The sequence below is a fragment of the Giraffa tippelskirchi genome, chromosome X (assembly GCF_054371585.1).
Source record: "Giraffa tippelskirchi isolate mGirTip1 chromosome X, T2T-mGirTip1v1.2.pri, whole genome shotgun sequence".
Taxonomy (NCBI): Eukaryota; Metazoa; Chordata; class Mammalia; order Artiodactyla; family Giraffidae; genus Giraffa; species Giraffa tippelskirchi.
Window position 1 is genome coordinate 140,346,679 of NC_137289.1, and position 22,394 is coordinate 140,369,072.

At 40.3% G+C, this 22,394-nt stretch overlaps 1 protein-coding gene across 5 annotated transcripts; it reads left to right on the forward strand.

Annotated features, from left to right (window-relative positions):
• Positions 1-383: 383 nt before the first annotated feature.
• Positions 384-21,673, forward strand: RBBP7 (RB binding protein 7, chromatin remodeling factor). 5 transcript variants are annotated; one of them, XM_081564726.1, is made up of 12 exons: positions 384-620; positions 1,434-1,578; positions 5,949-6,094; positions 9,697-9,870; positions 10,915-11,030; positions 14,931-15,091; positions 15,835-15,961; positions 16,080-16,175; positions 16,974-17,050; positions 18,573-18,630; positions 20,398-20,508; positions 21,225-21,673. In XM_081564726.1, exons 1-12 carry the CDS (start codon positions 605-607, stop codon positions 21,291-21,293), a joined length of 1,296 nt encoding a protein of 431 aa, XP_081420852.1. In that variant the 5' UTR covers positions 384-604; the 3' UTR covers positions 21,294-21,673. The 5 variants fall into 5 exon arrangements, with proteins under 5 accessions (XP_081420852.1, XP_081420853.1, XP_081420854.1 ...); XM_081564727.1 differs by having other exon boundaries at positions 16,080-16,157; XM_081564728.1 differs by having other exon boundaries at positions 9,724-9,870; positions 16,080-16,157.
• Positions 21,674-22,394: the final 721 nt, after the last annotated feature.

Sequence of the window (22,394 nt, forward strand, 5' to 3'; positions counted from 1 at the left end):
GCAGCCACGTCCCGCGGCCCCAGGGCTCGCCGCCCCGGGGCTCGCAGCCCCCACGCAGCTTGCACGCCGCGCCTCCCTTCGCCCCACCCCCGTGCGCCCCCATCCGCCCCCGCGGCCTGCCCTGGGAGCGCCAGGCGAGCCCTCGCGCCTGCGCCTCGCCAACTTCCTGCCGCGGAACGCCCCGCCCACCCCCAGAAGCCCGCCTCCGAACGCCGCGTGAAACCTGCCTGCTGCGAGTCATTGGTCAAAAAGACGAAGCCGTTGGCTCCCAGGCCCGCCTAGCCACCGCCTCTCACTTTTCCCAGGGCGGATGCGCCTGCGCTCAGCTGCCTGGGCGGGCTGGGAGGCGCGGGTTGAAAAGTCTCGTTCCAAGTTTGGAGAGAGAGAGAAGAGCGCCTCAGACCTCGGTACCCGCAAGCGGGGAGGAGGCAGCAGAGAAGGACGCAGCGTCTGGGGAGCCCCCAGGCTGTAAGACGGAGCTCAGGCTTCGAGAGCTAGAAGTGTGTGACGCGCCTGGGAAAGGCAGGAGCGCTTGTGGTTGGGCTGTTCTTGGCTAGCAGGGGGAGTCCGAGGCGGCGGCGAGGGGCGAACGACCCGACGCAAGATGGCGAGTAAAGAGAGTAAGAGGCCCCGCGGGGCGGCGCACGCCGGGGCGGCGGGGGGCGGCGAGCGTGCGAGGCCGCGGCACGCGCCGGCGAAAGGCGCGAATTGGCGTGAGGAGCAGGGGGCGGGGCCGGGCGCGAGGCAGGGCGCGCGCCTCGAGGGGCCTACGCGGTACGGGGCCGCGGCGCGAAGGGCTCCGAGCACTTCCGGAGGCAGGCGCGGGACCGCGGTTGGGCCCCCTTCCCGCTACCTCCCCCCCGTCACCCCCCTCTGGCGGCGGCGCTTGCTCTGCACCCGGGCGGAGGCGGCCTTCGTCGCCGGAAAGCGGGCACGGCACCACCTTCCACGCGCGCGCGTCGACCGCCTCGGGGTCGCGGCCCTTGTCCGGGGGATTCTGGAACCCGCCGACTTATGGCTGCCGAGTCGGGTTTCGTGGGAGCTGAGGCCTCTTCTGGTGGGGGATGGAGGGAGCGGGCCGATGGGTTTCTGCTACACGTGGATTCGTCTCGCCGGGTGGGTCGGGGAGCCCCTTTACAAACGAGTCGTCATCTTGGAACAGGTGCGAACAGCTGTAACCGGCAAAACAGTTGCGTTGTCTATGTAATTAATTGCCCAATATTGTATACGCAGGCAGTATTAATTTCAAACTGCAAAAAAATAAGCTTCCTGGTGTTAATATTCTCCTCGCGTTCTGGAAGACCAGTGAGTTGTTCGTGTCCAAATTAGTGGTTAAGAGAAAGAGATTAGGTGTGGCCGTCTCGAGGTGACCTCCAGTACAGATTTCCATCCCTTTCAGACACTTAATCGTGTGGGCTTTGTCCAAATTTCAGTGTTTGAAGATACTGTGGAGGAGCGTGTCATCAATGAAGAATATAAAATCTGGAAGAAGAATACACCGTTTCTGTATGACCTGGTTATGACCCATGCTCTTCAGTGGCCGAGTCTTACCGTTCAGTGGCTTCCTGAAGTGACTAAGTAAGGGGTTTTGGCAACTCTTATTTTGCATAAATTTTGCTGTTAACCTGAAGCTCCTAGTTTTTCGCGTTTTATACATAGAACATAAGCAAGTAATCGATTTAGCCTTTGGGTGATGTGGCAGGTAATTTTTATTTTCAAAACTTAAGCGATTTATAGGGTGGTTTCTGACATATAAATGTGGAATTAAAAGGGGGCAGAGAATCTGTTCTGAGATTAAGGATATTTGTAGGATACACCAAATATATTTGACATTTCTTGAACTTAAATATAGACGCTGGGTTCTCTTTGGACCCCAGACTAATGGTTTTCTTTAAAGCTCCGTGGGAAAAGTGCACGAATCATAAGTGTATGGCTTGATGAATTTTTGCAAAATGAATACCTCCTTGTAACCAGCCCACAAGACAAATACGTTTTAATTGGCAAAGGAGAAAACAATTTCGCAGCAGTTTACCAAGGAAAAGGTGGTGTAGTATGGGATACACTTTGAGGTTGTTGTTCGTTTTCACCTCTTTGTAAAATTTCTCTGGTAATAATTCCTGACATTTGTTGAGCACATCTGAAGAGTTTTATGTCCTATTTGGTTTAATACAACAGTGCAATAATTACTGTTTATTATCCTTTTGTTTTTAATCGATGTGGAAATGGGCTGAGATGTTAAGTAACATGCCTCAGATCACACAGCTGGTAAGTGGTGGAGGGCTTTGGAACGCAAACCAGGTGGCCCCAGGGTTGAGGCAATCTCTGCACTAGGTTATCTTTCTCATACACTTGCACTTTTCCTAATAAGAACCTGGCCATGTACTTTAAAAATGTATTAAACTTGATTGTCGTGTGTATGTCATTTAATGAGGATTTGTTTAAAGAAGTTTTGAAACAACTTTTAAAAATAAGAGTAAATTACCTTCATATAAAACTCATATAATGGCCAGATTTTCCATATGCAAACATGGACTTCTATACAGTTAGGGACTTCCAATGGACTTTTCAAAAATCTCGATGTAAATACACAGATGTGGGAAGAGGAGCCAAGAACTAAATAATGGAGACTTCTAAGCGTTGACATTTACAGCTTGACCATGAAATGCCTAAGGGTATTTAAGAGCCCAGGCTTTAAGGTAGAGATCTCAATTTGCATCCTGCCCCTTGCTTCTTAGCTTTGTGAATTAGGACAAATTGGTCAGTCTCTATCCTGGAATAGTCTGGTCTGTAAATGGAGATGCTGGTGGTTCTCACAGGCTACATCTGAGGAAATAAATAAGGTCACACATGTTAAAATGCTGGTACAGAATGAGTACATAGTAGTGGTGACTGATGGTAATTCTCCCACCCTTTCCTATTCAGAAATAAGTTGTTAGGGTGGAATAGCTCTGTTTCCATTTGTATTTCAATGAAAGCTGCTTACTGAAATCTTTTTAAAGATTTCACATTACCTATTATGTGTTTTGTGTAAAAGATTGTAAAGATAATAGATCTGTGTGTTCTCAGCCCAGATACTACTCTTATATTAACACTTAGGAACTTAACAGAAAATACTTTATATATTTCACGGGGTTCTTTGCATACAAAGAATTAGAATCTGGTTGTGGGATAGGCAGTGGCTCTGGGAGTGCAAGAAAATGCCAGCCAGCCTGCATTCTTGGGTGTTGAAGAGTTGAAGACGGCTGAGTGGTACTTTGCAGGTTTCTGTTTGGACTATGAAGGGACTGTGATTGTGTTTTGTCACTATGTAGGACAGTAGAAATGTTGGATACTCTTAGAGCCTTGCTCTTTGAGAGGTAGGCCCTACTCAACCTCATCTGGCTGATCTTCTGCATACATACAACATGCTTCCAAATGATTACTTGGACTTTCTGAGCTGTTACCCTTAAATTCAGTTAGGTGATCATCCAAATAATTGATTTGGCTCTTTAAATTTTTATTTAGGTATCTCTAAGAAACTATTTTTCAAAACCAGTCGATCGTTACTTCATATGTCTTATTGAATAATTTCTTAAACATATTGAGACTTAACGCTCTACCTAAAAATCTATGTATGCATTCAAATTCAGATGATACAAAGCTGCATAGAGTGAAGACTAAGTTCCCCTTCCACATCCTCTGTTCTCCTGGTTACCTTACCCAGAGCAGAAGCAGTCATTTGTGATTTCTTATCCATCCTGCCAGCATGAAGAAGTACATGCTATGCCCCTCCGTCCTTTTTTTCTGTTAGGAAGTTGTTGACTTGACTTTGGATCTTAGTTCCCCAACCAGAGATCGAACCTGTGACCCCTGCAGTGGAAGCTTGGAGTCCTAACCACTGGACCACCAGGGAAGTCTCTGTTCACTTGATTTTTTAAATTAGTTTATATTGGAGACTTTTTTCCTATAAGCGTGTTTAGATATATGCCCTTTTGTTTTAAGGGCTTGGTAGAATTCCTTTATGGATATACTGGAACTTATGTCACCAGTTCCTTATTGATGGATATTTGTTTTCAGTCTTTGGCTGTTTCAGGCATTACTACCAAGAATAACCTTGTGATGATAATCTGTGTTTATCAGTCTGTGTTATCAATCTGTATTACCTCAATCTGTGTCAGGTGAATTTCTCAGCAGTGGAGTCTTAAGTGGTCAAAGAATTCTGGCACTGAAAATGGACAAGATCTTTTATAATGAGTGCTTCTGCAGCCTTAGGTACATCCAGTATTCGAAGAAAATAGTGAGATATTGATGGGCTCAGAAAAGTAGTTTTTCGATGATGGAGATGAAAGAATTTGTAGTAAAAAGAAAAATCCTGATACGATGATGGAGTCAGAGGAAACTGGAATAATTGAATTTTGGAGTCAAAAGGAGCTTTTCAGACCCTCTAGTCCGTGTTGTAATTCTGCTCCTTAAAAAGGTCATATGATGAACTGACGTTTTTGACCATAACTTTACCTGTAGGTCTTAGAATTTTCTGCTTAACGCCATAAAAAACAAGTCACTTTTCTTCCTTTTATGTCAGCCCTAATATTGCTTTGTGGTGCCTCCTTTCTCTCAAGTATTCCTGTTTCTTTTCAAATGGTTCTCATGAGATATATTTACGTTCCTTTTCACTTCAAGCCACTATTCCCTGCAAAGGTTTCATTTTTGCCTAAATCCTTCTAAAATGCATTGCCTAGAGCCTAATTTTCTAAGTGTGGTTTTTCCAGTTACAAATTAATAGATGAATGTCCATGTGTATTGCCTCTTCCTACCCTATATAAGTTCATGTAAGATGAAAGTAATTACATTTTTTGATAACCACATCGTATTCTTGGCCGCTGAACACACATCGACTCAGACCCATGTCTTAATTTTTTAAATAGAAGATTCACTTTTTTATTTTTTTTAATATTTTATTTATTTATTATTTATTTGACTGTGCCAGATCTTGCAGGATCTTTGATCTTCTTTGCAGTATGTGGGATCTTTAGTTGTGGCATGTGGGATCTGATTCCCTGACCAGGGGTAGAATTTGGGCCTCCTGCATTGAGAGTACACAGTCTTAACCATTAGACCACTAGGGAAGTCCCCATGTCCTTTTTCAAATGAACTTCTATTGCTTAGCCATGGCTGCCTTATTCTCTTCTTGGAGTTTTTGTGTATTTACCGCTCTTTCATACCCTAAGCCCAATCTTGGTAAAATTTAATCTTGTATTTTTTAGTTATTACTAAATTACATGCCTGGAAGTAATTCACAAACCTTTATTCTAAACCAATGAATCCTTTGTACAGCTGGAATTTAGAAACAAATAGTCTAGGTTTTTGTTTGTTTGTTTGTTTGTTTGTTTTTTATGTTGGGGCTCAGAGCCTTACTTCTCAGCCTGCCTTACTGATGTGGAACCATGGAACACAGGTCATGGGGAAGTTGTGATTTAAGGAATCATATATAACTAATTTTAGTTTGAGCCAGGATTTAAACCCAGTTTTTCTTGACTCAGCACTTTATTTTGTCCATTCTGCCTTTTTACCTCTTACTAGGAAACCAGAAACACCTAGTGTATTAAAATTGAAGGTTTTTTTTTTTTTAGGTGAGAAGTCATGATTTATGAACACAGAAGTCGGTGATGGACAATTTGTTAGCAACTGATTTCTTATAGGATTGTGGAGGGGAAAAGTTGAAGTTTTAGTCGCTCAGTCATGTCTGACTCTTTGTGGCTCTGTGACCCCTTGGACTGTAGCCAGGCTCCTCTGTCCATGGAATTGTCCAGGCAAGAATACTGGAGAGGGTAGCCATTCCCCCTCCAGGAGGTCTTCCTGACCCAGGGATCAAATCTGGGTCTCCTGCATTGCAGGCAGATTCTTTACCATCTGAGCCACCAGGGAAGCCCCTTATAGGATTAGTATGACTTATTTTCTTTCCTAAACAGACCGGAAGGAAAGGATTATGCCCTTCATTGGCTAGTGCTGGGGACTCACACATCTGATGAGCAGAATCATCTCGTGGTTGCTCGAGTCCATATTCCGAATGATGATGCACAGTTTGATGCTTCCCACTGTGACAGTGAAAAGGGTGGTAAGTAATCCATATATTCCAGCATTGGTGTCTGAGGAGTAAGCCTTTAATTATATATTAACTTTATACCAGTATCTTTTGGGTAGTTTAACGTCAACTCTGAAATTTTACATTCACACAGTGAGATAAATCTGTATGCACTGGTATGGAAAGGTGTCCAAGATAAATTGAGTAACTGATATGTGTGATTATAGTAACGGTTTTGGTAATAGTAAGAATATGTGTTGGTGTATGCATAGAAAAAAAGTCCAGCATTTACACCAAATGGTTAATAGCTTTTTTATGAAAGTTGTTGACTCCCTTCCCCCAAACCAAACATAATTACCGTGTTTGGTATTCCCACAACCACCCAAGTTTGATTTTGCTAGGAGGACTCAGAAGACTCAGCAAATTATACTCAAGGCTAAAGTTTGTTACAATGAAAAAATGCAGAACAAAAGCAGCAGGAAAAAGATATACATCAGGGGGTCTAGGGAGGTCCAGCACAAGTCTTATCCAGAGCCACACAGGATGTGCTTTGTTTCTGGCAACAGTAACGGGGAGACATGTGGGCTATCTCTGCTCAGGGAAACCCATTTGAGGGTCAGGGTCTCAGTCTTTCTTGGGGGTTGGTTGTGTAGGCAAATTATACTGGCAGCCAGCCATGACAACTGAATCTTGAGACCCTAGTAATGAACTCAGGTGCGTATCGTCAATCTTGATATTTGTACAAAGCCACCCTGTCAAACTGGTACAGCATGGTCCATTGCTTCAGGTGTACACCACAAAATCAACCCATCAGTGACATAGAGAACATTCTGAGGTCCATGTTCCCAGGAGTTGATCAGGGGTCAGTCATGGTCCCAGTTTCCATCAGAGCAGCGAGGACTAAGCAACTAGGCCTGCTGGATTAGTGCTTGCCCACAACCCCACATGGTTGACTAGATCTTACCATTGTCCAGTACTTTTTAAAAAATACAATACTGCTGTATAGCTAAAATCTTGCCAACCCTGCTCCATTCCTTCCTGCTTTCCTTTCCAGAATTCATCACTGTCCTGAAATTAGTGTGCCATTTTCAACTATTTTTATTTTTATTGTTCACACATAATGTTGTACAGTTTGCTTTTTCCATTCAGTTCTGTGTGTGTGTGTGTACCACGTAAATGTCTAGCTCATTCTTTTTACTGCTGTGTAGTATTCCATTGTACTTAAACCCCCATTTATTCTTCCGTCAAGGAGCAGTTAGGTTGTATCTCTGTGGGTGTTTTGCTCTTGGAGCAGTGCTTCAGTGAATATCCTCGCCATGTCTTCTTGTACTTGCGGGAGAGGTTATCTAGTGGAATGGAATTGCTGAGTTGTGTGGTGTATTCATTCTCAACCTAAAATAATATAAAAGTTTTCCAAAATGATTTACTCAGTTTACCACTTCCACAATTCATAGTCCCATTACCCTACAACCTTATGCATTATTTCTGTAAATATTGTTGTAATCAGAAAATTTTTAATGGCTTTTAGTCCTAAGTGAGTGAAAGTTGCTCAGTCGTGTCTGACTCTTTGCGACCCCATGGACTATATAGTCCATGGAGTTTTCTAGGCCAGAATACTAGAGTGGGTAGCCTTTCCCTTCTCCAGGGGATCTTCCCAACCCAGGGATTGAACCCAGGTCTCCCGCATTGCAGGCGGATTCTTCACCAACTGAGCCACAAGGGAAGCCTGAAATATGTGGTTAATTGGGCTTTCAGCTTAAGAATTAGTCCCTGCATAATAATATGGAGATATTTGGTTATTAGTCACTTGTCCAGTGAATTATATTCTAACAAGTGACTGCAATACTTAGTTGACGTCAGGCTTTTTAAACTTTTAGTTATGGTTTTGTTTTTTTCAGTTACAGTATTTTTAATGGTTACTATTATCATTAAGATAGTGATTTTTCAGACTTTTCCTTTTGAGTTTTAAGAAATCTCTGTGTACACAGTAAATCTTACCTGAAAGCCCAGTTTTTGTTAAAGGAAACCTGTTGAGTTTGTTTTCACTAAAGGAATTGGGAAGCTTAAGAATCTTTGTAGCAGAAGAGTGAGAAAGAGAGAGTGTCCTATGAGTCCATAGTGGTGGGAGGTTGAAAACACAGAAAAAGCAACAGGTTTGGAGCCAGGGTCTCAAGAGGTAGCAGGTGATGGATCAGGAGGGGTGTTCTTAGAAAGACCGAGGCATTTTCTTTCATTGACACGATGGGAAGGGAAAGTGCACAGAGGGAAATGGGTGATTGCATATGGTTTTGTGAGAGGAGTTGTGTGAAATGGGGTATGATTTTCAGCCCCAGAAATAATAAACAATGGTGTTTGTCATAGAGAAGAAGAATGGTTAAATTCTTTTTTTTTTTATTTGCCTGAGTGGCTTGTGGGACCTTAGTTCCCCAACCACGGATCCAACCTGGGCCCCCCCGCCAGTGAAAGCACCAACTGCTAACCACTGGACTGCAGAGAATTCCCGAGAATGGCTACATTCTAATAGTAAGCCTTGGGAACCAGTGTTGATTCCGCATTCCCACATAGCAAGATGTGGCTGAAACTGAGAAAAGGCTTATGGATTTCAGTGTGTTTTCACCAAGCCCCAGCTAGTCTATTTTACTTGTTACCTCTCTAGCTCTGTTAGACATTTGAGTTAGTGTTACTTAACCTGAGATACAGGGTGAGCTAAAAAGGAATGTGCAAAGAAGAAGTGATATAGGTCAGTAAGAAATAACAGTTATAATGCGAAGCCTCCAAGCTTTTAAGGTGTCAGCAACTAATTCAAGTTTTTATCTATGAGCACAGGAAAGAAAATATTCTTGTTTGCTATTATCTGCTTAGATGTTCTCTACTTGTATTCTCTCTGCTCTCATCTTACTGCTTCTCCGAAGTTAATCATACTTTTTTGTGTGGCTTTGTCACTTTTCCAAGGTCTTTTTAGTAACTATTTAACATACAGTCATATTCCCACACCAGATAGAAAGGTTAGCCCACTCATTTTAGCTTTGGCACTCCACCAGCAGTTGAACCGATGTGTTCAACTGGATTGAGCAGATGTGTTCAAGGATTCTGGTGGAACTGACTTGAGTATGACTGTGTCTGTGTCTTGGTGTTGGGTGGAGGTTAGTCAGCGTGGATTTCTGATATGAGGATGTTTTTGACTTTAGACTCGAGGAGTGTTCATGCTCCTGAGGATGAACCTTTCTTAATGAAACCTAAAATACGATTCTAATTTCAGCACTTCCAAATGAGTTGTGTTTGGACTAAAAGGCTAAGGTGTGTTAATTGCATGGTTATTTGAATTTTCATGAATAATTACATCATCTTCACAACTGAAAGAAGCCGATTTTTTAATTGTTTTAAGTCCAAAATGGAACTGAATTAACTTGCAAGAGTAGGTATCAGTATTTTCCAATTCAGATGGACTTTGAGAATAAATTAATTCTAAGTGGCAAATGAACCTATATTTTTCTGTGCTTGCTTGGTCTCACTCTTGCTCTCTCTTACCAGTTTGTGTTATATTCTGTCAGATTAAAATCTCAGGTTGATTAAACTAAGTGACTTATGAATTTTAATCATAAGTATATGTGTTTATTTCTTTCTTCTCACATTAGAATTTGGTGGCTTTGGTTCTGTAACAGGAAAAATTGAATGTGAAATTAAAATTAACCATGAAGGAGAAGTAAACCGTGCTCGTTACATGCCGCAGAATCCTCACATCATTGCTACAAAAACACCATCTTCTGATGTGCTGGTTTTTGACTATACGAAGCACCCTGCTAAACCAGGTATGCATTAATAAAGTCAGACCACTGCTTGATCCTTCTTGATTCGAAACAATTGCTTTGATGTCATTCAGACTAGTATACTCCAACTTTTAAAGGTTTCGAAATGGTTTCAGGGATCCAAAAACCATGCTCAAATTCAGTAATTTAATGCAGGACCTCACAGCAGGTTATATTCCTGGCTACAATCTATTATAGCAAAGGATATAGAGCAAAAAAGGGGGGAAAAAACTGGCTAAGGTTTATTATTGCAAAGGATACAGAGCAAAAACAAGAGGAGAAAGATACACATCAGGCAGAGTCCAGAGAGGTCAGGCGTAGACTTGTGAGTCCTTTTCCACTGGGGCCACACACCACAGGGATATAAATGTTTCTGTCCAGGGAAGCCCGTTTGAGTCTCAGTGTCTGGGGTTTTTATGGCAGTCTGATCACATAGGTATATCCTCCTCTCTGACCAGTCATGGTAAGGGAAACTCAGGACCCCAGCAGTGAAGTCAGATGCTTCATGAATCTTGCTCAACAATCCTGCAAGTCTCAACAAGCTGCCACAACATGCTGCACTGCTCTGGGCGTACACAGCTACATCAGATGGTGACGTGAAGAATTTTGTGAGGGTCACATTCCCAGGGGTGATTAGGTCAGTCATGGTTGTAGGCTACTCTGGAGACATGCAAGGACTGAACATCCAGACCTGCTGCTTTCTTCAAAAAATTGTTTTAAAAATTGACTTGGATTGTCACCATGTAAATTTGTGGGCTGGTATAGTTTTCAGTGTTTTGTGTTAGAACTTAGTACTAGGTTTTGCGAGGGAACCAGTCATTTTATTGGTTTACATGGAGTATTTGAAATGTAGCACAGAGAACAGCTTTTCAGGGTGCCTGTGGGTCAGACCAAGTCCTTGTTTGTGTGCAGTGCTTTTGTAGGCATTATAATAAATGTTAAGACTTACTCAGGAGTGAGAATTTGCTCTTACCAGTTCTGATAAACAGATAATCACTTAGTAATCAATGTTATTTCTTTTTCTTTCTTTCTTTCTTTTGTTTTCAGACCCAAGTGGAGAGTGTAATCCTGACCTTAGGCTGAGAGGCCACCAAAAGGAAGGCTATGGTCTTTCTTGGAATTCCAATTTGAGTGGACATCTCCTAAGTGCATCTGATGACCATGTGAGAAACCTGTTCTTCCTAATCTACTCATGTACTAAGAGTTAAAGACTGTCACGAACAGCTCTGCACTGAAGGAGACTAATAGATGAAAGGTTTTCTAAGATAATACTGATTGTTGTGATAACATTTCCACAGGTTTTAGAATGTTGGTTATCACACTGCCCTTTTGGAGTCTTAGAATTCCACAGATCTCTTTTGAAGCAACCATAGAATGGAGGGAAAGTGGGCAAAAGGTGTTCCATTTAAAAGTGGACCTCTGTAATGGAGACTCTCTAAAGCATTTTTAAGGCCTAATTAATACATTTTAGTTTAGGTGTTTTTTTTTTTTCAGTTTTTTAAGTGTACAATTCTATGAGTTTTACTTTATTCACAAAGTTGTGAAACCATCACCACTAATTCAAAACCATTTTCATTAAATGTCACAAAAGGTAACTCCATATTCATTAAGCAGTCTACTCCTCACTCCTTCCTTCTCCCAGCAACCACTAGTTTACTTGCTATCTCTGTAGATTTGTTTTTTCTTGATATTTACTATAAATGGAATTATATAGTATGCAACTTTTTCTGTCTGACTGCTTTTACTTAGCATGATGTTTTCAAGGTTCATCCATGTGAGCATATGTCAGTACTTCATCTCTTTTTATGGCTGAACAGTACCCCATTATATAGATAAACCACAATTCATTTATCAATTGGTAGACATTTGGGTTGTTTCCAGTTGGGGCTACTTTGAGTATTGTTACTGTGAACATTTTTGTACAGGTTTTTGTGTAGATAAATGTTTTCATTTCTCTTGGGTAGTCACCTAGGAGTGAAGTTACTGAGTCATATGGTAACTTTAAGTGTAGCTGTTAAAACAACTACTAAACTGTTTTCCAAAGCAGCTGTACTACTTCACATCCCTACCACCAATGTACCAGTGTTCAGTTTCTCCATGTCCTCACCAACAGTTGTTATGGTCTGTCATTATTATAACCATTCTAGTGGATTTGAAGTGATATTTCATTGTGATTTTGACTTAACATACTAATGATGAGCATCTTTTCATGTGCTTGTGGCCATTTCTGTATCATCTTTGGAAAAACTTGTATTGAAATCCTTTGTCCATTTTTAAATTTTTTTATTGAATTTTAAAGAGTTTTTAAAAAATGTATTCTAGATATGAGTCCTTTATCAGATATGTGATTTTAAAAAAAATTTATCCCTTCTTTAGGTTGTCTTTTCACTTTTTTGATGATTTCCTCTGAAACAAAAGTTCAGTTTATGTATTTTTCATCATTTTGGCTTTTGATATCATATCTAAGAAGCCATTACATAATTCGGCATCACAAAGATTTACACCTATGTTTTTTTCCAAGAATTCTACAATTTTAGCTCTTATATTTAGGTCTTTGGTCCATGTTGATATGATGTGAGGTAGGGGTCCAGCTTCATTTTCTGTGTGTGGATATACAGCTTTTCCAGCTAATCTTTCCTTATGGAGTTGCCTTGGCATCCTTTAAAGTGTTTTAACAATGAAAAAGTACCACACAGATGCAAAATGATCATGTTGATTTATTATAGACCAATGTTTGTAGCATTCTTGCCACTAACAGCCCCATATTTTCTTTCATGGTTCCCATACTGCAAGCATAAAGTGTTTGGTATGATTCCAAGCACAAGCCAAGAGTACACTTCCTGGATCTTTTGAAAGCTCATGTAACTTGGCCACAGTTAGCATTTTATGTCAGCCACGTGAAAGTAGGTTCCCTTGCCTTCTTATTAGTATATCCTCATGCCTAAAACAGGGCCTGTCACATTACAGGCCTTCTTTATATGTCTGTTAATGGCAATTTCTGTTAAGCTTTTTGAAATACTGAAGTAGGTAATTGGCCCAGTCAAGATTGTTTAGTTATAGGCAACGAAAACCAACTCTGGGTATCTGGGGTTTTTTTTTCCTTTTTTTTTGGTAAATTTTAAATTTTCACAACTTTTAGTTTTTATTTTTAAAAATAATCTTCAGGTGGATTTTCTGAGTGATCTTTAAAAAACATCTAATTTATTTTTTAAAAATAAATGTATACCCTCTTTACCTGTTTCTTCCACCCTCCACCCCTGGCAACCACCAGTCTGTTCTTTGTATCTAGGATCTTGTTTCTTGTTCATGTTGTTTTTAAGTTTCAGTATATAAGCGAGATCATATGGTATTTGTCTTTCCCTAACTTATTTCACTTAGCATGAGCCCCTCAAAGTCCATGTTGTCACAGATGACAAGATTTCCTCTTTTTTTATAGCTGAGGAGTATTCCATTGCACATATATAGCGCATCTTTATCCATTCATGCATTGATGGACACTTAGGTGTTTCCATGTCATGGCTACTGTAAAGAATGCCACCGTGAACATGGGGGTGCATTTATCTTTTCAAATTAGTGTTTTTGTTTTCTTTGTATAAATGTCAAAGTGGGATTGCTATATCATGTGGTAGTTCTATTTTTACGTTTTTGAAGAACTTCCATAAATACTGAGTTGGCCAAAAAGTTCATTCAGGTTTTTTCATTATATGGTGTGGAAAAACCTGAATGAAGTTTTTGCCCAACCCTATATTTTCCTTGGTGGCTGCAAAGATGGTGCTGGTTGATTTAAACAGAAAAGGAATTAATTGGAAGGGCATTGGGTAGGGTAGCTCACAGAATCTCTGTGATGGCAAGATAATGGCCTGAAAAAGAGGAGAGGCCAGGTTGTTGACCCAAATTAGGCCAGTGAGGATGTCACTCTTGCCATCCCTGGACAGTGGATGTAACACTCCCCACGCCCCTCTCCCCCATCATCAGCACAGGTTCTCTGAAAGGAAGCCTTCTTCTGTTTCCCTCAGAGTGGACATAGGATAGTCTCCCACACAGGGAGGACGGGTTATACTCAAGAACTTAATTACTAGTACTTTTTGAAGACACCAGGCTGGGAGTTGCTAGTCATAATTAATAGCTGACGTTCCTACGGGCTCCACATATGCGAGGCATCTTGGTAATTTTCCCAGGATCTTTCTGAGGTGAGGAGCAGGTAATGGCAATAGTTCGACACATTCCACCCTTTCCATGCATGTAAACTGCGTCCAAGTGTGTAAGTATCAACAGAGACTAAGGGCCACATGTATTATGTAACAGAAACCCTTTCAGGTAATAAACTGATTGATGAAGAAAGGAAGCTGATACTAGTGTCAGTGGAATTAATTTGAATATACCTTAATGGAATTACCTCTTACTCCATTGAGGTGACAATCACTGCCCTATAGTTTGCAATATTTTTTCATAGAAACTTCAGACCTTTCTCAACTGTTTTTATGACAAAATGTTAAGAAAAGACTCAAACTCTCAAAACCTGCGGATCTGTAATCTTTGAGGTCTGGGCAGGCCCTATGGTCTCTCCCAGTAGCCTTGTAAGGGTTTCTAGGTCGTTCACCTGTGGCACTTGCTGATGTATGTAGGGGTTTCTGCTGTGGAGAGAGAGTTGTCCAAAAGTTTTCGCTTTTTAAGAGGCATGTTTTAATTCCCAGTTTCCCAACCCAGCATGAAGTTTTAAGATACGCATTTCAGTTTGGTGGATATTGAACACCAGGCTCTCTGTGTTGTGTAATCTAGGTGAATTTTAGATACTTGATTGAATGTATGTAGGTAGAAACTCTAACCAGAATGTTTCTTGCCTGCCACCATGCTATCCTCCCGTCCCCATTACACTGTATTTTCCTTCCCCTCTGCATCTCAGATTGTGGAAGCTACAGCAGTACACTTTTCTGTTTATGAAACTTCACTTTTTTAAATAACTTTCATGTAGTAAGTAGCTTTGTTTTTAGTAAAAGTTTTAAATAAGGTTAGCATTTAAATTCGGTCTCTCATAACTAACTCTTGTTTTGTTCCTTCTTCAGACTGTCTGTCTGTGGGATATTAATGCAGGACCAAAGGAAGGCAAAATTGTGGATGCTAAAGCAATTTTTACCGGCCACTCGGCTGTTGTAGAGGATGTGGCCTGGCACCTGCTGCATGAGTCATTGTTTGGATCTGTTGCTGATGATCAGAAACTTATGATGTAAGGTGGAAAATTGAGTGGGGTTTTGTTATATGGGTGTCCTGAATGACCATCAGTGATTATGGTGGCTTTTAAATTGTGTCTTGGCATTCAAAAAAGAAAAATAAACAGCTTTAGTGAGGTATGATTGACATAATAAGCTATAAATAGGTATGGCCTTTTTACATAAAAGTTACTGTGCTGTACGATTGAACACAACTTTTTATTTAGAAAAAGAAAAAAACAGGTACGTGCACATGAAGAAACATGCTTGGGGCAGTGGTATGTATCAAAATCGGGGATCAGGGTGACTTGCATTGAAGTTGAGGGAGGAGAGTGATTGTGCGTCAAGGCATGGCTACAGGGCTACATTCAACCACCTGGAATGCTTTTTATCTCATAAACTAGCATCTGAGGCAAACAAAGCAAAATACTGAATTTGACTAGGCTAGGTGATAGATATCAAACAGTAGTCTCTGTGTAATATTTTGTGCATGCTTGAAATAGTTGGTAATCCAGACAAGAACATAATTAACAAGAAAGCAGAGATAGCCCTAGTTTGTTCTGCGCAGGTTTAGAGCATATCACCTAGTGGTTGGAAGTCCACATTGCCAACACTGCATGGGTAGTGTCCCTGAAGGGGCATTAGCGAGAGAACAGTGGCATGGAGTGGCGCTGATGTGGGCACAAGTGTGGGAGAGAGAGGCGGGGCAGGGTTGAGTGGCTTGCTCTTGTGCTGTGTGCCTTGTCCCTCTGTGTTTTAGATGGGACACCAGGTCCAATACCACCTCCAAGCCGAGCCACCTGGTTGATGCGCACACTGCCGAGGTCAATTGCCTGTCCTTCAATCCCTACAGCGAGTTCATTCTCGCAACTGGCTCTGCGGATAAGGTTTCTAAGTTTTTGCATATTTGGTGTTTACGAACCTAGTTGTCTTTGTTACTACAGTATTTTTAAATTCTTACATAAATTGCAGAAACAAATTCCTTTTCATTTTATTTTTCTTCAGACTGTAGCTTTATGGGATCTGCGTAATTTAAAATTGAAACTCCATACCTTTGAATCTCATAAAGATGAAATTTTCCAGGTATGTGACAGTTTTCTGGTGTCTCTGTCAGATTTTAGTAACTTTTTACTAGAGGGAAGTTTGTAAATTTTTTTCTTTTACATAGTGGACTTGGGACATTAGGTTTTTTGTTTTTGGCTACGCCATGTGGCTTGTGGGATCTTAGTTCACCAACCAAGGATTGAACCCTGGCAGTGAAAGCCTAGAGTGCTAACCATTGGACCAACAGGGAATTCCGTTTGTTTTTTTTTTTTAAAGCTCCTTGCCTACTGTGTAAGTAAACTAGTGAGAAATAACTTGGGAGTTTTCTAGATATTGTTAGTTCAGAAGTAAAAGGAACAATCTTTGCAAAATAGGATCAGTTTAAAAAGTGAAGGTAGTTTCCTGGTAGTCTAGTGGTTAGGGCTCAGCACTGTCATTGCTGTGGCCTGGGTTCAATCCCTGGTCATGGAACTGAGATCTCAGAAGCTGAGCACTACAGCCAAATATTAGTAAATTAATTTTTTTTAAATAAGGAAATATCTTGTATATGGTTTAAAATAGAGATGTGCATAGGCTAAGGTACACTTCATTGAAAATGTTAAAAGCTTCTGGGATGGTTTGGGGGCTAAGTTTATTGGGAGCTCTAGCAGAGTTACCCTTGAGTATGACTGTCCCAGGGTCAGGCTGAGGAGATACGCCATTTAAGAGCACCTGAAGGGACAACACAAAGAGAGTGAAGGCTTGTAGGCCAAGCAAAGGGTACAGAACATGAAATGGGAAAATAGCTAGGGTTAGAACAATAGCCACAAACCCAGTAATGGATGATTCTTTATATTTTCAAATATGTATTGCTAGGTCCACTGGTCTCCACATAACGAAACCATTCTGGCTTCAAGTGGTACTGATCGCCGCCTGAATGTGTGGGATTTAAGGTAACTCAGGACCTGGTGACAGAAATTGCATAAATATGCTAATATAGCAGATTATGTAATAATTCATAGACTAGAAGAGCAATTTGCTAACCCCAGTTGAACAAGTCTAAAATTAATCTTAAGTACCTTCCTAAAGAGTCTGTTCCATAAAATAGAAGCTGAATCAGCAAATGGAATGTGAAAAAAATTGATGCAAACGTGAGTTTTGATCTTTTTTGTAATTAGGACTGAAGTCAGGGTTAGGGGTGCATGTGTGTTTTAATGTCCAAACAGTGGTATTGAAAAAACTCTTGCTATAGAAAGGGGTAAAGACGTCAGCTGTTTGTGTCTCCTTAGATGTCACGTACATCTGCAGGACTAATCTTTTTCAGTTGTTTTTTTCCCCACAGGTATGAGCTCTTCCTGTGGGTTGTGTAACTGCTGAGGATGAGAACAGGATAAGCACAGCCCATGCCATCAGAGCTTATGTTCTTCTGGGGGTTCATTATGGAAACAGTTTCTCCCAATTCTTAAAGTTCCTTGACCTGCAGGGTTGCTATTCTAAGAATTTCAGACTCCTTTGCTTTTTTTTTGAGCTTTTAGAGCCATTAATAATGTTGCTCTATTATGTGTCTCTCCGTAGAGGTGTTCTTATCTGGAATCTAAATCATAACATTCCCCAGAATAACTTCTTTCCTCCCTGTATTGCTTTGAAGTAGACTTAAGTTTTTAGTCAAGGCTGCCTTAATTACAAAGACAGTATACCCACTTTTCAGTGTATGGAACAGTAAAACTGCTAAACTGCTAATGTTCTGTGTTCTTATGGAAGAAACTCTAGTCGTGATAGATGCTTGAAAATGTAGAGAATCTTTAAAACAGACATCTGAGAATATTCTTTACTTGAAAACAAACTATCAAAGTCCACCTGTGGAATAGGTATCGGGATGATAATGGTGTGTAACGAGTGATTTCACTGTTGGAACTGCTAGCAGATTCTACAAATTGAAGTTTTGGGGGGTTGTGTTTGCTTTTTAATTGAAATTAAGATAAGAAAAAATGAAAACTTAACCTGTCCTTGGCTTATACATTCCATATTTAAAGTTGTTTTGTTGTCCTATCTTTAGTAGATCTGCAGTACTGGTGTGTAGTTGTATTTCACTCCTGGGATGAAAAAGGCTTTAAGAGTGAAGTGTAGGGATTGGGCATCAGTTCTTCTGTAAATATTTTATATACTTTTCACTTTTTAATCCTAATTCAGGAAACGCCTCAGTTAAGATATTGAATGAATTCTAAATTAATGTTTTATTAACAATAATTTCTATTCTGCAGCTTCACTTATGAACAGCTGTTATTACCATTTCCAGAAAGTAAACAGCCTATCCTCCCACCAAATAATTAATACAAAAACTCTAACTGATAACAGTATAGAAATACGTTGCTTCTAAGAGTGTTTTAGGATGGGATTTCTGGGCTGATACTGGCTTTGCAAACTTTGTTGCTAGAAGAATTTGAATACTGAAGGCATTATGTTTTTTCTCAATAGCAAAATTGGAGAAGAACAATCAGCAGAAGATGCAGAAGATGGGCCTCCAGAACTCCTGGTATATATTGACTTTTTCTTAGGCAAGATGAAGTGGCATACGCAGATTGGACTATTTGTCATTGTTTCATGTATTTGAAAAAGGAGTCAGGACATTCAGATTCTATCTCTTGAGGATGATTTCAAATTGGAGGTCTTGGAGGTTATTGTGATTTAGTCTAAAAAGTCTTGTTTTGTGATGCGGGGCTTCATAAATTTTAAGTCTTTTTTAAAGTGTTGTTACCAACTATTTTTACTTTGGTAATAATAGTTTTTTAAACTTTGGTAATACTAGTTTGTTCTCGTTTTGGGGGGGGTGGTTTGACATTGCAGTGCAGCATATGGGATCTTAGTTCCCTACCAGGGATGAAACCGTGCCCCCTGCATTGGGAGCACAGAGTCCTAACCCCTTGACTGCCAGTGAAGTCCTTGGTAACTAACTGTTTTATTGAGATAAAATTTACAGACCATACAGTTCACTATCTAAACACTTCAGTAACACTTCAGTGATTTTTAGTACATTCATAGAGTTGTACAACCATCACAAGTCAATTTTAGAACATTTTTGTCCCGTCCGAAAGAAACTGTACCTTTAACTATCACCTCTCAGTCTTCTTTGGTGAGCCCCTGGATACCAGTAACCTACTTTCTCTCTAGATTTGCCTGTTCTAGACATTTTATATGAGAGGAATCATACAGTATGTGGTCTCTTGTGACTGATTCTTGCACTTAGTATATAATGTTTTCAAGGTTTCTTGCTTTTATATATATATATATATATATATTGAGAGGACAGTGTATAACTTTGTTATTTAACATCTGTAACAATTTTGTGGTCCTTGAGAAAATCCACTAGGATTTTGCCTTCTGTTTCTTGAGAGTCTGAAATCAAGGGACATTCGTATTGTCCTTAGAAGAATTTTTTTAAAAAATTCTATTTTTTGGCCTTGCTGTGCACCATGTGGGATCTTAGTTCCCCAACCAGGGATTGAACCTGTGCCCCTGCAGTGAAAGCCGGGAGGCTTAACCGCTGGATTGCCAGGAAGTCCCAAGAATTGTTTCTTCTGAATCTTAATTCTAAGATATATAAGGCCCTGTGCAGGAAGTAAGATTACTCCCTTCCGCATTTTTTAGCACATACCTCGGTTTAGCCCTAATGGGGACTTTCTGGAGTCCTGGAAATTTTTTTTTCCCCCAGCCTTGGGGCAGTGTGTCTTGGAGAGATTGAAGGATGGCTGAGAGGTATGCCTTTCCTTTGCTAAGGGGGCGAAGGGGATCCTTCAAGGGGCCACAGAAGAACCAGGAGTCTCCAGATGTTCCAGTTTCAGGAAAGAGTATATGACATCCTGGAAATATATTACCTTGAATATTTTTACCTAACTATATATCTGCTAATGAGGCAGAATTTGAGTGTTGATTGTATTAGGTATGGAAACAGCACTGTGGTTGTGAAGGAAAATGTCATTTCAGGTGATGTAAGCTGAATGACGTATTTAGGGGTAAGGTGTGCTATCTGCAACTTTTTGGTGGCTCAGCCAGTGGTATGTTAACACAACAGTATTTGGGGAATCTAGGTGAAGGTTATCCAAGCATTCGTTGTATTGTCCTATGACCTTTCTGGAGGGTTTGGAAATGGGCAAAGGAAAGAGTGGTGGAGGGCTAGATTACTAAGCTTGTGCCACCCTCCCTCCAGACTGCAGTTAAGCAACCCCAGTTTCTAGACTGATGCTCTAAAAACTAGCTTCTAACATAGGATATGAAACCAAGACTTTTTTGTTGTTATTAACAGTTTATTCATGGAGGACACACTGCCAAGATATCAGATTTTAGTTGGAACCCGAATGAGCCTTGGGTCATTTGCTCGGTGTCTGAGGATAACATCATGCAGATATGGCAAATGGTGAGCTAAAGTATTTATTTTTCCTCAGTGACTATCTTGAAAGAGGTATTTACTAATGATATAATAGAAATATTTTAAGTATTTTGGTGTATACTACATAAAATATTTATAGAAGGAAAGTCTTAAAAGACCTGTCTCCATTTTAACAAGTCTTTAGTTCAGTATGCACATGTTGATGTAGACCTAGCACCTGCTCCAATTTTCATGATTATGACTCTTCATGAACTGGGCTCTTGGCATCATTGCTCCATGTCCAGTGTCTGCTGTCATGTAATGTATTCACACTGAGACCCTGAGTTCTGTGATGCACACTTGACATTTCTGAGACGTGGTTTACCAGCCCTTTCATAAGCTTCAGGGCTATCTATCGCTCCATCTAAATGCCTGAAATGCTTTCAGAAAATGCCTTTTTTGGACAACTGAAATAAGTAGTGCATGGTCAGCTAGCTATATGTGTGAAATTATACCCTGGCAAATAGTTTTTGAGAACACTGGCCTGCCTTTTTCTTGTTAAATTTATTAAAGTCGGAGAGTAAAACACAAAAAGTAAACTATGAAGTTTACTCTGAAGTGTTTCCACATTTAATTTCCAACACTAAATCACACTGGCCAGTGACACCTAAAATCTGGATAGAACTATTAAATGCTGTTTTTAGATAGTCTTGTAAAATTTTTAGGGAGTTTTACCTCTGATTTTATTTGGTTATTATCTCCAGGCTGAAAATATTTACAATGATGAAGAGTCAGATGTCACAACATCGGAACTGGAGGGGCAAGGATCTTAAACCCAAAGTACGAGAAATGTTTCTCTTGAATGTAATGCTACACGAATGCTTGATTTATCAAGCACAAAAACAGCATTGTATAGTAGGGAGTTGAAGTGGGGTGGCATACGGCGTTCTTTACCTTCTGATCCTAGCACTTTCAAGTGAGCTATTGCGTACTGTATCATATTGTAGCTTTTAGGGAAGAAAGGAATGTTGCTTAAGAAAGATCATCAGCGTTGTTTTAAAATTCAAGTAAGCAGGGTACTGCCTTTGATTCAACTATAAGTCCTTGTTTTCTCTTAAGTGCTTGCTGTCCCCAAATATGCAAGAATAACTTTTACACTTTTTCCCTCCAACACTTCTTGATTGGCTTTGCAGAAATAAAATTTTAAAATAAACTTTGTTTTATTCTTTTAGACCCTGGGTTGGGGGGGCGGTGTATGGATGGATATCCCTTTTTTATGAGGCGGCTATTGGGTATACACTACACGCTGAGAACTTACTGAATTTTCTTTCCAGGGTACACTGTAGTATCCTAATACAAACATGGGGAGAAGTTAGGTGTCTGTATTCGGCGGTTGATACTACCTAACTTAATGTCATTTGACCCATATGCCATTTGGGCCTTAACTTGGGCAGCTTTAAACAAAAATACAAGCTTGTTTGCTTGTGTGGCAGGTCAACAGAGGGAACAAACCAGCCTGCAGCTTGGCCCTCAACCTCTTCTGTAAGGCCTGCCAGCTAGGAATAGTCTTTACATTGATTTTTCTTTTATTAAAATTTAAAAACAAATTTTTTTGCCATACCACAAGACATGCAGGATCCTAGTTCCTCAACCAGGGTAAAGGTTGTTTGGGAAAAAAGCAACACACTAATCCTAAACTACTTTTGACTTACAGAAAAAGCTTGCCAACTCCTTATATTTATGATTGTGCTTAAATACTTTTATTTTCCTTTTTGTGTTTGTGTGCTTAAATACTTCTGCTCACCATCAACTAAGGTCTTTCCTATGTGCCTCTATACATACACACTCTGCTAGTCAGATAAGTAACATCTTAGAATGTGCTAAGAGTTGGCCAAACTGAAGAAATCCATAGTCCTTCTGGATTTTTAAAGCTT

What these genes read in the sequence shown, in the direction of transcription:
- RBBP7 (XM_081564723.1), top strand. Translation starts at nt 1,015, where the DNA reads ATGGCTGCCGAGTCGGGTTTCGTGGGAGCTGAGGCCTCTTCTGGTGGG. An exon ending in ATAAAGATGAAATTTTCCAG is followed by an intron (nt 16,158 to 16,973) that starts GTATGTGACAGT and finishes ATGTATTGCTAG; the next exon opens with GTCCACTGGTCTCCACATAA. An exon ending in ATGGGCCTCCAGAACTCCTG is followed by an intron (nt 18,631 to 20,397) that starts GTATATATTGAC and finishes TGTTATTAACAG; the next exon opens with TTTATTCATGGAGGACACAC.